At 34.8% G+C, this 18476-nt stretch overlaps 1 protein-coding gene and 1 pseudogene across 1 annotated transcript; one reads left to right on the top strand and one right to left on the bottom strand.

The window, feature by feature from the left end:
• The first annotated feature begins 5829 nt into the window (after positions 1-5829).
• Positions 5830-7149, top strand: LOC114171540 (protein KTI12 homolog). Its single transcript, XM_028056491.1, has one exon. It carries the CDS (start codon positions 5987-5989, stop codon positions 6893-6895), a length of 909 nt encoding a protein of 302 aa, XP_027912292.1. The 5' UTR covers positions 5830-5986; the 3' UTR covers positions 6896-7149.
• An 883-nt stretch (positions 7150-8032) lies between these two features.
• On the bottom strand, positions 8033-18099 carry LOC114171541 (annotated as a pseudogene).
• Positions 18100-18476: the final 377 nt, after the last annotated feature.

Raw genomic sequence — 18476 nt, 5'->3', positions numbered from 1 at the left:
GAAGCAGTGTTGTTGATGATGGGATGTAGCTCGGGGGACGAGCAAAAACAAGTGGAGAAGTCGGCAAGAAGGTTGAGTGTCATAAATCAGTCCAGTAGCATGGAGAGGTCGTCAAGATGTGCGGATAGCTTGGAAAGCTTAGCAAAGAGTGTGGACATATAAGATAGCTCGATGGAGCATGTGGAGAGCTCGATGGAGCATGAGGCCAACTCAGTTAGCTCAGTGGGAAGTTCGAATAGCTTGATTAAGTTGGTGGAGCAAGTGGAGTGCCAATATCATTTGGGGGAGCAAGTGATCACCTTGAAAAGCTTAGCAAAGAGCCTAGATAGCTCGGTAGAGAGCCTAGATAGCTCGATAAAGCGTCTAGCTAGCTCGGATAGCTTAGTGTGGATTGTGGATAGCTCGGATCTTGAACAAGAAGAGCAGTTGCGTGCCGAGAAGGATCGGAGAGTTGTACTGGAGATGCAATATGAGAAGTAACAAATTGAAACAGATGATGAGTTTGGTGTGAAGAAGGCGTGGAAATTGTCCAATCTCTTAAAGGAAGATCAACCTATTCAGAGGAACCCGATTAATGACAAGTCGGCCACAAACACAATAAAGAACCTAGCAAAGGGTAAGTCAGTTAAGATTAAGATGAAATCGATCAAAGAGAAGATCAAGTCGGATAAAGAGAAGATCAAGTTGGTCAAAGAGAAAAGCAAGTCGGTTATGGAGATAGAAGATTGTTCGGAATCTTTAATTTTGTTAGATAATCTTTAATTTTATTACATAATATTTAGATTATATGTTAGATTAGGGAGTTGTTTTTATTTAGCAAAGTGATAAGGTATTTTATATTTGGTGAATTAAATTTAAATGAGTTGTTATTTTAGTTAGTTGGAATATCTAAGATTTAGTTTAATAATATAACATATTAGATAGAATTAAATTAAATTAAAATTTAGTTTGGTTTGATAATATTTTGTTTGTAATTAGTTATATAATAACTCATTCTCCATGAATAAAAAAATACCACAATTGCATATTCTATTCTTTTTATATGTGTGAGTTTTTTTCCAACAAATTTGTCATTCTTTTTTGGAACACTTGTTGTAACATGAAATGAGAATGAGTTTTGCTTTCATCTTCGCATTTCAAAATAATAATAATAATAATTGCAGTAGGCTTATAGAAAGTATCTATTCTAAAAAACCTTTTCAGGTTAACGTGACTATTTATTCCTTTATTTTGGTTGAAGAGATAAACCACTAGAAGCTGATTTTAACTTTGTAGAAACTAATTTTGACTTTTCTTATTTTTTATTTTTATTATTTAGAAAGGATACATGGACAAGCTGTTTTTTTAATAACTTCTTACTGATTTAAACGTTAATTAATTCCAATTTCTCTTTACCGATTTCAAATTCAAATTCATTATAATAAGATTCAATAATAAACTTTTAAAGACTATTTTATCTGTTCAATCTCTTATGAAATTTAGTATATGACTTATTATTAAAAATATTTATTTAATATTTTTTTATTTAAATTAATTTTAAAAAATATTTTTCTTTTTTAAAATATTTTTGAATTTTATAAACTAATTATTATTTTAAAATTAAGAAATTAATATTAAAATATTACAAATATTTTATATTTTATATTTTATATTTTCTTACATGAATAAAATAAAATAAAAAAATTTCTCATTTAATATATCTTTTATATTTGTTATATAATTTATATCTTTCATATCTAATCCTAAAATTTGTTAAAATGCATAATATTTCATACTGTATCATATCTAATATTTTATATAGGAATTGAAAATTTTGTAAATGTGCTTCTCTGTCAAATTCTATCAAACTCTCTACCTATTTGTATTTTATAACTTTTTTATATCAGATTTGTATTTTAGTTATATATATTTTTTAAAAATTAAAAATCTAAATTTTAAATAAGATTATATTCAAATAAAAAAGTAATTTAAATTTAATTTTAAATTTCAACATCCTAAATCCTCTCTTTCTTCTATCCTTCACTAAAATTTCAAGAACCCTCAATCTTCTTTCTTCTTCTTTGCGATTCATTCGAAAATTTGAATATCCATCCAAAAATAAATCTAATTGGCAATCTTAAATCTTAAATCTTAAAGAAACGTAAAGAGAGCACTAAGAGAGAAAACTAATTTAAGACAACCTTCTTTTAACACTCCTCTTCCACCAATGTTGAATTTTTGTGTCGGGGCGGTTAGTTTTCTGAAACGAAGAGGAACTTATGACTTATCGTTATAAATTGGTTTTAAGACTTGAAGTTGGTGTTTGCGTCATGCTTGATATTGTGATCCGTTTATGTGCTAGTTTTATTCAATGTATCTATGGCATTCATTTAGAAATTCAGTTTTGTTTTTCACTCATTAGGTAGTGTTATGGGTTCTCAACCACATCTTATTGCACTAATTTCAACCACCAAAATTGATATATAAAAGAGGGTCGAATTTTAACAGAAAAAAATATATAATTTTACATCATTCTTCATATCATAAATAATCGTTATTATAATTGTAAAGATAATTATAATCAAAGCCAACAAATTTATCATACATTATTATTTTTTATCAATATCAATGTTAAAAATATATGTTAACAAAATATGTTTTTATTTTTTAAATATTCTATATGTAGCATCTTCCATGTACTTTTTTATGGGTAATATGTTTTCGTATAAGATTTAACTATTAATTTTATTCCGATATAAAATTGCAATTTCGATTCCCAAATTACTCGTTTAGGGCATTCTAATTATCTTTGTTAAAAAACATTTATTTTAAAATAATATATATCTTTTGATAATTAAACAATCTTGATAATAGTATTTTATATACAAATAAATAACTTCTATATAGAATTTAATTTTGTTGGAGAAGTTCTAAGTAGAGATGGCAATTCGGGTCAGGTGGGTTGACTCGCAGACTCGCACAAAAAAATGTTGGGCGGGCTGGGATGTTGAACCCGCTGGCTCGCAATGGCCTGTCTCGCAATGACATGTTACTATCGTACTTTAGCTATAATCTTGGTTGTTATTTTTCTTGTTTTTGTTTAGGTAAACTAATTGAAATTATTTGAATAGAAAATGAATGTCAATTATTATGAAACGGGACGGGTCAGAAAAGTGAATCAGATATTAAACTGTGCGGCGGGCTAACCCGACCTACACTTTGCGGGCCAAAAGGTAGGATGAGCGAAAACGGGCCAAGTTAGTCCACTTTGCCATTGATCTCCTTCCTTCAAAGCGTGACCTCAATAAATTTCCAATTTCCTTCATTCTTCTTTCTTCTCTCTTCCTTCAAAAATCATTATTCGCCTATGAAGTTTAGACACAACTACTTTTATATATATATATATATATATATATATATATATATATATATATATATATATATATATATATATAATACATTAATTAATATTTAAATAATTATGTTGATAAAAATATTTTAATAGTTATGTTTACATAATATTATAAATATAAGTAATATGTTAATTAATATTTAGAAAAATATATTAATTATAAATTTTAAATAACTATATTTAAAAATAATACTATTAGATATTTAAATAATTATATAATAAAATAAATTAAAATTTCTTTGCATAAAATATATTGTATTGAAAAAAAGAAAGAAAGATTTATAAAATGAAAATGTGATTGGTGAAAAGGATTGAATTAAGACCCGTAAAATCAAAACTCCTTTATTAAATATAAAGCTTAAATAGTAGTTTGGTCCTAGTTTTCGTTCGGTTTTTTCAATGTGGTCTTACTTTTGTTTTTTTTTTTCAATTTGGTCCTAATATTGGTTAATTTTATTCAATTTGGTCATTTTTGCTAATACTGTTAAAATAGTTAATGGATGTGAACAGTAACCACCACGTGTTATTTTGTGATTTTTTTTTTATTTTTTTTTAATTTTTTTATTTAAAAAAAATGTACACGTGTCAAGCTCATATCAATATTATGACATGTGTCAGAGTCAATTTTTCATATTCAATTTGATTCTAATATTCGTTAATTGTTTTCAATTTGGTCATTTTTTTTTTAAATTTAACATGTTTGTTCCTCTCCAAATTGATACAAAATTTAATTTGTATACATTAAAATGCATATTTTTTGTTAAATATTTTTAATTTAAAATTAGAGTTAGTTTAAAATTAAAACGAAAAAAAACAATAACACCATTAATTTAAAATTTTAAGAGGTTAAAAATATTTAATTTTAAACCAACTCTAATTTTAAATTAAAAATATTTAATAAAAATATGCATTTTAATAAGAATATCCATATATCATGTATATACAAATTATATTTTGTCTTTGGAGAGGAAAAAAATACTAAATTAAAAAAAGGTTAGGAGCAAATTGAAAACAATTAACGAATATTATGACCAAATTGAATATAAAAATCTGATTCTGACACGTGGCATGATATTAGCTTGACATGTGGATTTTGTTTTTAAATTAACAATAAATTGAAAAAAATTGAAAAAAATTAAAATAATCATAAAATAACACGTGGCATAATATAAACTTGACAGATGTACCTTTTTTAAATAAAAAAAATAAAAAAAATAAAAAAAAATAAAAAAATTAACTATTATAAAATAAAATTGTCGAATGTTAGAATCAAATTAAAAAATCAAAAGTAGACCGCATTATAAAAACCGAACAAAACGTAGGAAAAAATCACTATTTAAGCCTAAATGTAATATAACTAAAGTATTAAATTAATGAGAAAAAAAGGTTAGGTCTTTTGTTTCTGATTCTTTCGCTAGCGTTCTTTACATTCATAGCGTGTCTTCTCTGCGCGTCCAGAAATAAGGCCGTGTCAGGCCCAAATAATTGTCTCTGACACCGCGTCGTGCACACTTTCGACGTTGCGAGGGTTTGACGGTGACGGTGTACTTCTGAACCTCTCATTCAAAGGTACCACTTTTATTTCTGATTATATGTTAGGATCTCAATCTGTCATTCCTTTTTTTTAGCTCTTGGTTGTAATATGAAATGAGAATAAGCTTTGCTTCCATCTTCACATCTCAAAATAAAAATAATTGCATTTGGTTCCTTTATTTTATTATTAAGAGAAAAAAAGCCTCAAATTGTTGATCTAAAAGATAAAACAAAAAAAATTGTAGTTTGTATGTGATGATAATCTTGGTTACTTGATTGTGTTTTGAACCTGTGAATGTGGCAGGTATATTATTGTATAGTTAGTATTTGGGTATTATTAATTCTTTCTTGTTAATTGAGAAAAAACTCCACCGCTCATGGTTCTCTTGAGATTTACGTAGATTGATAGAAGTGGCATTGGGATGCATAACTTAGCTCATTTTGAATTAGCTTGCGCCTGTTTGAATGAATTTCACTATAAGCTCTTCTACCAGAGAACACAAGAAGAACAAAAAAATGAACTTCACTTCTTCGTAAGTGAAAATTAGCTTATACGCAAGTAAAATTTAAAAGAATGAAAAGCTTTACCAGGAGAGTTTCTACAAATTAGCCCTTGCACAAGCTAGTTTTAACTTTTGTAGAAGCTAATTTCGACTTTTCTTATTTTTCTCTTGTAGAAAGGACTTACGGAGGAACTTGTTTTGATAACTTCTCTAAAAGCTTATTGTAAAGAGGAGTTTATTTCATTTCTTCATATTTTCTTATTCTGTCAGTACTTGCGTCAAGTTCATGTAAACTGGGTCATTGCGTCAAGTTCATGTAAACTGGGTCATATTGTTGTGTGTCACTCTTTTTACACATTTTGACTGTCATTGAGTTTTTTCTTTTGAATTATGTCCATATTCATTGGGTGATGATAATCAGCTTACATATTATTTACAGTGGAGATGTGTGTCCATGATGGGTTGTTTTTTCTGCTGTTGACTTCTTATCCTACATTGATATATTGCAGGTTGTGTCTTTAAAGAGAGACCAGTATCATCAGACTATTTGTTTTTTCAAATGGCACTGGTTGTAATGTGTGGGCAGCCATGTAGTGGGAAGTCCAAAGCTGCACTCTGTCTAGTTGAAGCTCTAAAAGAATCAGAATCAAAACATCAAGTGAGAATCATAGACGAAGCTTGTTTTCATCTTGATCGAAACCAAAGCTATGCAAACATGCCTTCAGAGAAGAATTTAAGAGGGGTGCTCAGGTCAGAAGTAGATAGGTCTGTGTCCAAAGATAGCATCATCATAGTAGATTCTTTGAATAGCATCAAGGGTTACAGATACGAGCTATGGTGCTTGGCTCGAGCTTCTGGAATCAGATACTGTGTGGTGTACTGTGACGTAGAAGAAACCTTTTGTAGGAAATGGAACGAAGAGCGCAGGGAGAAAGGAGAAGCCAGTTATGAGGATTCAATTTTTGAAGATTTGGTGAGAAGGTTTGAGAAACCAGAAAGAAGAAACAGGTGGGATTCTCCATTGTTTGAATTATGGCCACACAGAGAAGAGACAGAGAAATCTTCCTCTGCCATTATAGATGTTGTCTCCTACTTAACCAAAAAGGTGGACTCCAAAACCAGGGATGTTAAGATTCTGCAACCAACTATTGCCACTCAAACCTCACGTTTTTCTGATGCAAATTCTCTGTATGAATTGGACAAAGCAACACAAGAAGTCACAAATGCCATAGTAGAAGCACAATCTCAAGCGCTTGGAGGACCACTTAACGGTGTTTCCGTGGGAAAAGATTTGCCTGTAATCAACATTTCAAGGTGTGTTGGGCTGCCGGAGCTACGTAGAATGCGACGCACCTTCATAAAATTGACAGGGCAAACAAGTTTAAGTGGGCCACCACCCCCTTCTGATGCAGACAGTGCAAAAAGAATGTTCATTGACTACTTGAACAGAGAACTAGGAACATCCTGAAGAACAGTATATGAATTGTTTGCAATTCAGCTTGTGTGCTAAAGGATGTCATGTTTGTATTTTAAGATCAGAAACTGTTTTTCTTTTTAGTTTACATCATTATTATAGAATAAACTGGTTTTTTTATTCCCTTCTGGTTTCTTGTACTATCGTTCAAACTCCTTTCTCAGCCCTAGTAGCTAGCTCAGGTCTGGTTTAACAAAATCATAAGAATGAAAAGAATTATATAATTTAAATATTTTCATTGTAAGATATGAAAACCGGATCTTAAACAAGCTAAGTTCACTCTTTTTCTTCCTCGCTAAACAAAACATAATTCTCTCCCCATCTTTGGTATTGATTATTGAGTTGTATCGGATTATATTTCAGTGTGATTTCTTGACAAGTGTTAATATAACGAAAATGTATTTTCGACGTGTATATATAACAATAAATATTGAAAACAAATTTTCATTAGCATGCACATTCATTTCGTCTCAATTTTTTCAAATTAAAAGTGTTATTCTTTCTCAAATTGAAGTTAAATTTGTTATTTCTATAAATATTATACTAATACTTTTAAGAATTAAATATGTTTTTGTCTAAGTTTTAATAAAATTCAAAATTAGTCTTTTTTCAATATTTTTGATTAATTTAATTTAATCATTTTAACTAAATTTTGTTTTTACATGACATTTCAAGCACATTTTATGATTTATTGTAATATTAACTCAAATATTATCATAAAATACATTTAAAATGTCAAATAAATTTAATAAAATTTAATAAAAAAGATTAAATTCACACATTTTTAAACATAAAGGATTAAATTAGTATAAAGGTTAAAAAAAAAATCAATTCCAAAATTTAATAAAACTTGAGAGAACAAAAAATATCTTTAATCATATTTTTAAAAATAACTTTTTAACATTACATTATGAGTCATAATTTTGTAAGAATTTTTAATATAAATGATAATATAACATTATTATTTATATTAAATGTTAGTAATTAAGCCAACATTTAAAAAAAAAAAAAAAACAGGAAAGATAAACCGAGAGTAACTAAAGAATTGACGGTGTCAGTTATTTTACTAGTTATCATGCGATGTTTTACATACTTTAGGACCCTAAAAAGAAACAACTTAAAAACAGGACGTAACCAGAATCGAAGAAATGACATGGTATCACAACTAAGTCATAATATTTAAAATATGGACATCATATTCTACATTATTACAATTGCTAAAGAAAAAACCTTCTCCTGCTTAAATAAAAAAGAAAATATGCAACCTTGTCGTCCACTACAAAATTTGCTCAGATAACATTTATGGCGTGTATAGACACACATAATATTCTTTCCCCTGCTGATGATGCATACACAGCAACTTTTTTACTGGTAAAATTTTAGACAGAAATGAATCTATCTCTGGATTAGCAAGCAAATAATGGAATGCTTTGGTGATGCTCCAGATCAACCAGATAACCTTTGATAATTTGAATGAGAAAAGAAACAATGATTGATTGCACTTGTGTGTGCTTGTGACCCTAAAAAAGCTATAGACAGTGCTCACACAAGCGTTCATTAGACATAATGAGCATGAAAAAGCTACAGATCACTTGAGATTATATTACTCGGACCAATTGGTAAAGAGAAACAATCATTCCTATATGTACAACAAACCTCTGAACTGCGCCAGCAAATGCACAATCCAGAAGGGCGTGATTATCAACACAGGTTAGTAGTCAACCAGAGCCAGAAAGAACCATTGGATGTGCTGTCTTCCAACAACCATTTTCTTTCATAACCATGCTCCTTCTGCTTCCAACAAAGGGCAAGCACAAAATGGCAGCATCTTCATGCCATTCTTGTATTGAATATAAAAAATCAAAAACCACAAAAAGCACTGGCCAGTGGGGTTGCATACTCCAAACCAACAAAAAATATTGCTAATCAACTATCGTCATCTACTGCACCAACATATGTGAGGTCTGTTCGTCTCACCCTTACAGCTCCTTTCAGCCAGCTAGCGGCTCGAATGTTAACATGATCACCACTTCCTATGCTAGCGGTGTTACCTGCCGGAGGGACAGAGCCGGCGCCGTCTTCTAAAAGTGTCCAAGGATCAATTTCCAAATCATTGTCCTGTCGTTTTTGCTTCCCTGATACATTAGATGCAACCCTTGATAGAGCTGGACCCCTCTGGGGGATAGTTGAGCTACTGGAGTTAACCCCAGGATTTGTAGTGCCGGGTTGAATGCACATAAGAGCAGAATTTGAAACAGATGGTGGCTGGCAGGATAGAGAGCACCGCATAGAAGGGATGAGTACCGGCATTGCAGCTTGGATTCGCCACCGATCAGTATCTGGTAGTTGCATACGATCCAAGTCATTCTGCATCAGACAGTTGACGTTAGATAAGTACTAACATTTCCAGATTGAGAAGTATGTTACAGAAATATTTCCATTGGAGAGCATTATGAAGCATGGATATGGCTAACACAATATCTGATATGAAACCAGTACAACATGGGATAACAGTTTGTAGAGTAAATACAATTCCAGTATAACATGATGCACAGATAACGGGTTGGGTCATTCCATGACTTCAGGGTGAAAGCAAAGAAAAATAAGGCTATAGTTCCAATATTATTTATTGGAGATGATAGAAATTTAGAGTTTATCAAATATGTTGATAAAAAACCTCAATAAAAAAAAGATATTACACTACACATTGAATTAAGACCTAATATGGTATAGAATTTTTAAGCACACAATCAATACATACAGCCGAACAAACAAATAATTATTACACTTCAAAAGAATATTATGTTGGCTATTTCATCTGCTAACCAGTTTCTCAAGGCAAATTAGAATAGTGTTAAAAAGGCTGCAAAGCCACGTAAGGGGTAGCGCAGAAAATAAAACTATATACATTCATAGATTAAATGATCAAACCTGCAAAGTTTCCAACAACTCTCGATCAATTGTAGGTTCATTGCTTGTCTTTGAAGGCTTTGGCCGGAGCCAACTTGGAGGATAACTACTTAGCAACCCATGCAAAACCAACAGCAAACGATCAAACAGACTCTGAGAAGAAGAATCCACAAAAGCAGCAGAAGCAACTTCAGAAGATGACTCTGCCTCCCTCGTTGGCAGAGGCACAGCATTTGCTGAAATGTCTGCATCCTGATGCACAACCCGACTACCAAGGAGACGAAAAATAACAGAGGCAAGAAATTGTCTCGTGCTCCGCACAGATGGCTCCCTACAATATTGAACATATGGAACTTAAGAATCACAACTAACATTGATGTACTAGTTCCGTTTCACATGCACAAATAAAAGTAAAAACAGTCATTGGATTCATGGCACAAATATCCATAATTTCACTTCTAGCTGCCATAATTAACTGATTTAACTTAACACCTAATTTTAGCTCAAGTCCATTGTTGCAAGGAAAAACTATCTCTATCGGTGCTAGCACCCATGATACCAAATTGTATTATAGAGAACCGTATTTTTTTAATCTGAAAATTGCATTGCAATTTACTCCATTTTTTCATCCATTTTAAGAACAAAAAACCATAGAATTTCTTACGCTTCAACAAGTGCGACAAGAATCCTGTAACGAAAACCAATTGGACAATGCAATATCTCGTCGTTCTTACCTGTCAGTGCAAAGAGTAGGAAGAAATCTTAGGAGCAACTGCAACCGTAATGACATAGAAGCTCGTAGGGCTGCAGGAGAAGGAGGAGAAGAATCTGTTGCTACTGTTGGTCGTCTAGATAATGTAGCGTTTCCAGTTCTCAAATTTTTGCGGTTATTTACTTTATTTGGCTGACCTTCAACTCCAGCAGGAGCACTTCCCACTGGTTTACTTCCACCTGTAATAGCAGTTATGTGTGTCTCGATATAACTCAACTGTTTCACCAAGTCAGTTGCAAAAGAATTGCGAGCTTCATCAGAGCTTTGATCTATGCAAGGAAGAAGCAACTCAATAAGAGCCCTCTCAATCACTTGCTGCTGGCACCTTTTCAAATATGTTCCCTCTTCAACAACTTCTCCTTCTTCAAGAGAGGTGCTGTCAAACTTCTTGTTATCCCCTTTGATAGTCAATGAATCAGTAGTTGGACTACACCAACCCCAAGGTTCCCAAAATTGGGTCTTAACAGAAAGTTTTTTATTAACAGCAATGTTATGCAGCCTTTGTCTAATGGCCTTCCGGCCAAAGAGGACGTCCTGGCCTCCAAGGAACCATTTAGCTTGCAACAACATTGAATCCTCTAGTGACCTACCAAAGAGATGAATCAATTCTGAAAAAAGGGGTGCAGCATCAGGTCTAACCAGTAACCTAGTGAGAAGTATTTGAATAAAATTGTTCTCATTCTCAGAAGCGCTAGCAGCCTTCTCAGGACTAGGTGAGGACAACTTTATAGCATCAGACAAGGGCACATCATGATTCTCCACTTTTTCAATGAGGGCTTGTTCATTTAAAAGTAACCTGAGGAGGACCCACTGCCAGTGAAATTTGGCAGGTTGCAAGGTATCCAAAACATGCACAAGCATATCCTGAAGCTTAGACCCACTATCTGTGGGTTTAACTTTAGACTCACCAGGTCCAGAAATCCGGCTCCCATCATCCTTTGCATAAATAGATTGTGGCATTTTACAATCAATAATGGCGTTAAGGAAAAGCCTAGAGCGTAGAGGAACAAATGCTGTGAGTTTTAAATGCATGTCAGAACCATTAAACTCTAGCAGGTTTGCAAATTCAGAATCACTATTATCTGCGGACATAAGATCATAAAGACCTTGACAATCTCTAAAACATACATCACGAAATGGCAAATGCTTTATTGCTTCAGTTATGGCCACTATAAGAGACTGATAAATTTGATTCATGTCTTCACGAACTGTAGCATTCAAAATGAAAGGCCGCCACCTAATGAAGGCAAATATTGAATAAGCAGGTGGAAAGACCAAATTTAAAGGAAGCATCCGTTGCATCCTTGAAAGAGCCATAATAAATGGTTCGCCCAAGAGTTCCACCACCAACCCTTCACATATGGTTCTGCAGTTTCCAACTAGCAGTCTAAACCAATGGACATGAACTTCAATTGAACTGTCCATCTTATTAAAAGCCATAACTGAACGAGCATTTCCATTTGCATTGGATCTAGTGCTTCTTACAAATTGTACTGCATCGAGACCCTCCTTCAATCTGAGAACTGTTACCATTCTTTCCAGGCTGGTAACACCATATATAATTGCACCAACAAAAAGCGCAGAAACAGCAGCAGCAATTTTTGTGGTTTTTGCTACCACGACTTTATTAGAGTTGCTTCCCATATCATTTGAAATAGTGTTACTAGAATCATGGACTTCAGGAAATGTTTGAAACTGAGCACGAGATGCTTTACTAGGAGTGAAAACGCCAGCAAGAGCAGTAGAAGCTTCAGTAGCAAGTGCAATATCAAATACACGGCTTTGTCGTTCTCCTAAGGCTTCCTTAAGCAGGCCTAGACAGGTTATATGCATTCGCAGAATGCACCTGGCATAGTTCAATAAATTTGAAGTTGATGTTATATTTGAATGATTGCTGCCAGATGAAAAATCAGGCATTTTTGCTAAAGTTGGACCAACACTGCCAACAATTGCAGAAACCGCAGAAGAGACCAAAGAGGGATCTCCTTCTTGAGCAGCACCCCCAGTCTGTCTTATGCAATCAATTAAACCCATAACAATTTGTTGAGCAATTTGATATCCATTGTCCCATTTTTCTACAGGAGGAAGACCTTTTAGAGTACCAGCAGCAAAGAGCTTTCTATCCTTTCCAAAAAGAAAGTGGAATGCTTCTTCAACATTACGCTGCACAACCTCCCTCATGCCTGCACCTACTCTGGATTGCAACCGACCACCACTGATCTTCTGACGGAAAAAATCATCATGGTCTTCTACTCCGGCTGGAACACCTAGGGGCAGCCCTAACTCTCCATCCACTGATCTACAAGAGTCAAGTTCAGAGGAAAGTCTCGTGTCACATGTAGCCTTAAAAGTTTTCTCCCACTCAATGACACTAGCCACATTGCTGTATTTTCTCAACAAGTACCGAGCAAAAGCTAGGACCCCTGACCCTGAAAGTCTTCCATTAGATGAAACAATTTTGGCAGCTCGATGCATTGCAGATGACAAGGCTTCTGGAATAAGATCTGCTGCAACAAGAATGTTCTCATACCTACATCAAATAAATTGCAGAGGAAAGTTTGTCAAAATCTCATTCCAAAAATCCACAAAGAAATTGTCCCACACAAGCATAAACAACAAAAGGAAAACATTCAAAAAATCCACAAAGAAACTCACCAACACGATCATAAAAACAAAACAAAAACACTACCACAGATTCAATTACAAAAATATGAATATTTCAGAGTGAGATGGACCATAAAAATTACAGAAACATCACTTAACGTTCAGTAAACTTGCATAATTATGTTAAAACAGTGGCTTGATTAAGGTGACAACAAAAGGGAGCATAAGAAGAAATAGAAACAGATATAGCAGCCTACTACGAGGTGCTTTATAAAGCATTGTATTTGTACCACTTATCTAAAAGGTTCTAAGCCATTGAAAAGGAAGAAAACATCATGTGGGGGAGAGCAAATTTCTGTTTTCCAAGAGACAGCAAACAAAACTATATAAAATATAATTGATTGCAGAGCTACAAACCTCCTCAGTGATGAAAGCAGAATAGCCTCTCCCACATCACAAACTTGGTTTTCTGCATTCCTTGCTAGCATCAGCACATTCCTCCCAGAATGAATTGTGGAATTGGGGCTATTAAGAACCCTCGGCAGCAACCAAAGGAGGAACTTGACAGCTGATACCAAATCATGGGAGATATCCATCAAATACAGTATTGCAGAAAGTTCATCCTCACCCAGTTTCCACCGTATTGAGCTTCTATCGTCAGCACCAGAAAAAGGCCTGCCAAACTGACCAACTTTACCAATATTTTTATCCGTCTCTTCAATTACCTGCCTAACAACACTCAGCAGCCAAACGGCTATAGCCCTTTTCTCAACAAAACGTAGCTGCTTTAGAGCTTTTCCAATGGAAACTATATCTCCAAAATGACTTGTTGGGATGATATCCACGGACCTCTGCCCATCAACATCCATAGCAGTTTTATGGTGAGGGCAGCTTACTTTGCTTCCACAAACGTGACTAGTTGATGCCCCTTGGCTACCCTCAATTCTAGAAGCTGCCAGTTGAGCAAGACTCTGAGTTTTACGCACATTCTTCTGCCGACTCTTAGTGACCTGCTTGGTTAACTTTTGTGGTTGATCAACTTTGAGAGGCTCTGGGGATTTCATTCCCTTTTTCACCCACCATGCATCGTCATCATCAGATTGAACTGGGGAATGCCCCTGTACACATGAGTTTCTTTCCTCACTTAACTTTTGTCTCTTTGTTCTGCTACATTGTTCACACCCAGGTGTACCCTCCACTGGATCAATTTTGCTGTTCTGAGACCCAATAGATCTTTTAATAGTGCCTTCAGATTCATCACATCCTGTAGCACTCAAATTAGATGAACAATTAGGTAGCTGTAACAGTACTGAAATAGCTGTTTTTAGTTCTTCAATGTTAGCATTATCCTTTACATTTTTTGTGGTAGAAATAACATTTCTCTGATCAACTGTCATTCCGGAAGCTTCATCCTTTATTGAAGCAGGATATCTTTTTCTCTTTAGAGCAGATAAATCAGTGCCACTGGCATCATCATGGGACTCACTTAGAGGACCCCGAAGTATGAGGCGCCGTTCGTTCAAGTAAATTTGCAATGCTTCTTTGAGATGCACCCCATCAACAATTCCTAAGTCTTCCAAAACATCATGGATAAAGCATCCAGGTAGCTGCTTTAAGATGCGATAGTGTCTCCTCCGTCGCTCCATGTCAACCAAATTTACATTCGCATCCATGATCCCACTGACTATCAGCTGGCGTACATATGCCAAGGGATAAAAGATGCCAGCACGTATAAGTTCCACAATAAATAGTTGTAGGCGCTTGGAACCTTCCCCCTTATGTACCACATGCTGATCAATCCAACAAACTATAATATCATGCAGTGGTCCTGGGCTTTCAAATATAACTGAAGAACCTGTGCTTTTTGAACTAGATTTCAGTCTGGATACTTTGCCCACATAATTCGAATTAGGCCGCTGACCCAGATTCTTTGCAAAACGACTGGCTCTGCGATATTCGTTTGTTTGTTTTAGCAAAATCTTCACATCCTTAATCTTCATCTTTAAAAGCCTAACAGCTATATGCACCTGGGAAAGATCTTTCCTACCAGTAAACTTAATGTCATGAGGAGGGGAACCACGAAATCCCTAAAATCACATGTTGCCCACTCACAAAGGAAAAACACAATATATAAGGGGTGTATTCACAGTCCCAAACCATTTCAAAGATAACCTTAAGCAAGGGCTGACTTTTGCAACCCAGCCTTCAGATACAGTTCCACCACAAAGATCATCAAAAAGAAATTTATATGCAACATGCAAATCACCCAGAACAAGAGCTTTATCCAAGGCTTTTGCCACTTTAGCCAGACAATGGCCTGGAGAGCCTGGGATTGAAGCCTTAACAAGATCCTCTGTATGTTTCTGAATGCGTGAAATAATGCGACCAAAATCATCTGAACTATTTTTTACCTTCCCTGCAGCTTCAGTTGATTTTAGTACAAAATTCCCATCGTTCATTGTATGTGAAATAACAGAAGAAGGTAAAGGAAAGCAATCCAAAGCAACAAAAGTATCTGGCACCACAAGTATTAAATACCGAAGCATCTCAATCACAGCACAAGTTGTGTATGCCCTCCTGGAATTATCTACTAGATCTGAACCACCTGGAGCAGGATCACGAATGACACGAAGAGCTAGTCCAGCAAGGGTACGTACATAAGTTTGAGATAGTACAATAGTTTCTAAAAAACCATATATAATAGGCAATAACAGCTGCCAAACCTCAAGCAAATCTTTTTCCTGAAAGGAACAGAAATGTGAGAAATCAACACAAAAGTTGAAATCAGTGGAAGGTATATAGAGTACATTTTTAGTTTCATTAGCACATTGTACTCATCAAACACAAACAATGTAGAAAGTAAATACCTGTAGTTGAGTAAACACCCAATCAATGACAAGAGATGGATGAAGCAGCCCTTCAGCATGATGCCATTGCAGAAGCCGTACAATATACCACCATCTAAAATGTAACGATGGTCCTTCACCATCAGAAACAGATAACAATGGATCACTTTTGTTCTGCAGTGGTCCAGGTATTTGTGGTGATCGCTCTCGACCATGAGAAGCAGAATGGGAAACATTCTTTGACAAAAATTCATCCAGAAGGGCTTGCAAGTAATTGATAACATCTTTGGTCCAAACATCAGAGCGTGACAGTTGAATCTTGTCAGCAGTTCCAGAAGAAATACCAACAGAACCAGGTTGAACCTGGAAAACTCAATCATAATCAGCACATATTAAAATGTATAAGGAACTAGGTACATATACAAACATTTAAACATTCCTACCTGATTGAGGTAAGTAACCTTGATAAACCAGGTGGCCCTAAGCAATGGAACGTTATTCCTTATAAGAACATCTAAAAGTGATGCCCTTTTATAACCATGAGGAACATGATCAGCTAAAGAGCGTAACCGCTTGTGCTGCTGAGATAAACCCTGTAAATAAAATTTTAAGAGTTACCGATATACACTGAACCACCAAGTAATGTTCAAAAAAGAGTATTCAAGGACTTCACAGCCATAACAACCTGTCAGCTTTAACAACAAAAACCTCAGAAATTGATCATATTAAGCCATATAAAAATTCTCGTAAATTGGTCATATCAGCTTATAAGAATTACAGATCCCTCCATATTCACATCACGCAGCCAATCACATCAAGATATAACCATCTACTACTATGTTACTAGCCATTCAAAACCCAGTGCTTCCTTTATATAAATTTGCCAAAATTGTTTTAGAAACAAATGTGAGGTGCCACAGCAAGTTGCACAGAGAAGAGAACAGTAGGAGTAAGACTACCACCAAGTATACCTCAATCCATTTCTTCTGGAAGTCCTCACCACAAGGTCTTAGTTCAGGGAAAATTCCAGACCTGGCAAGTTGAGATCCTGAAAGAGCTACACCATATACTTGACCAGCCTATCAAATCAAAACACACATGTAGATCAAACACCTTCATAACAAAATAAGATAAGTAGAGTTCATTAATTCCAAAATAAGCTAGAAAAAGCACCACAACTATATACATACATATAAAAGTAATGTTCAGCAAGGATAAATAGATCATAAGACATATTAAAGATCATCACCTTCCTCTTCTGAGCACGAGATTCATTGATGGCCCTCAGACGTTTTCTAATAGCCTGGAAATTAGATGAAAAAACTACAAGTTAATCTATATCCACAATCGCCTTGTAATGAAAACCAAAAAATATGGAGATTTGCAGTAAATTAAGAGCTCAGACATATAAACAAAAATAAGAGGGCAAAAATATCTCAAAAAGACACAAGAGAAAAGAGTCACACCTCTTTGCAATTAAGAACAACATTCTTGTTAAAATGTGGAACCTGTGTCAGAGAAATTTCTCTGGCTTCCTGACAGATACAGGAGCAAGGCAATGTCAGAAAATAGAAGATACTAGACAAAAGGGCAGGTTAGAACAGTTGAATTGAAACTACCGTATTTTAATGCAAGCAAAATTGACTTCTATATTTTCATTACTCATCAAGGAGAGCTATGATTCTAAAGCATGCACGTGTGACCACTCAACACACCCTTCTCTCACTCTGTAAACTACAAAACCTAACCCAAAAAGAAAAAAAAACACACACACCCAACACACTTTTTTTTATAAAAAAAATAAAAAATTGTTAGGGTTTGACCCGAAATCGCACAATCGCGTGCGACCCACACACCGATTCGGACAACAAGAACAGCAGCAGTATCATCATCATCGACTTCTTCGTTTCACTCCTATTTCTCTCCCCGGTCCACGTTCGCGATTATATATATATAGAGAGAGAGAAAATCGACGCCACTTAGAGAGAGAAAGCAATGGTGATGCACGCTGAGGCGTTTTTACGCGGAGGGAAAACCGAAAGATTCTCTTATTATCTGTGTTGCTTGAATTTTGGAGGGCTTTGGAGTTTTCTTTTAGACCGCAAAACAGAGAGCGGAAAGGTGGGATTTCGTAAGAAGTTATTCCAAAAAGTAGTGTTGGGGAGAAGGGGAATTCATTTTCTCCAAAGGAATTGGATTTAGGGTTCGTGCACTGGATTTGCGATTTGTCTCGTGCATTGGCTAGGGTTTTGTTCGTGCACTGGGAAGAAGGGTAACTGCATTTGCGATTTGGGTCGTGGACTGGCGAGGGTGTGGTTGCTGCACTGGGAAGAAGGGGAACTGCAATTTCAAGTAAGGAATTAGGTTTGTTGCACAAAGTTTGGTTCCTCTGCACTGTATTCCAACAATATGATTATTTAGGTAGCCAAGTTGCAGGATTGAA

Source organism: Vigna unguiculata, unplaced genomic scaffold, assembly GCF_004118075.2.
Source record: "Vigna unguiculata cultivar IT97K-499-35 unplaced genomic scaffold, ASM411807v1 contig_292, whole genome shotgun sequence".
In the NCBI taxonomy this organism is placed as follows: Eukaryota; Viridiplantae; Streptophyta; class Magnoliopsida; order Fabales; family Fabaceae; genus Vigna; species Vigna unguiculata.
Note: the sequence above shows the minus strand (reverse complement) of the source record. Positions and strands in the feature narration are given on the sequence as shown.

Bases quoted from the DNA above. Each gene is read 5' to 3' on its own strand.
- LOC114171540 (XM_028056491.1), top strand. From the start codon at position 5,987: ATGGCACTGGTTGTAATGTGTGGGCAGCCATGTAGTGGGAAGTCCAAA.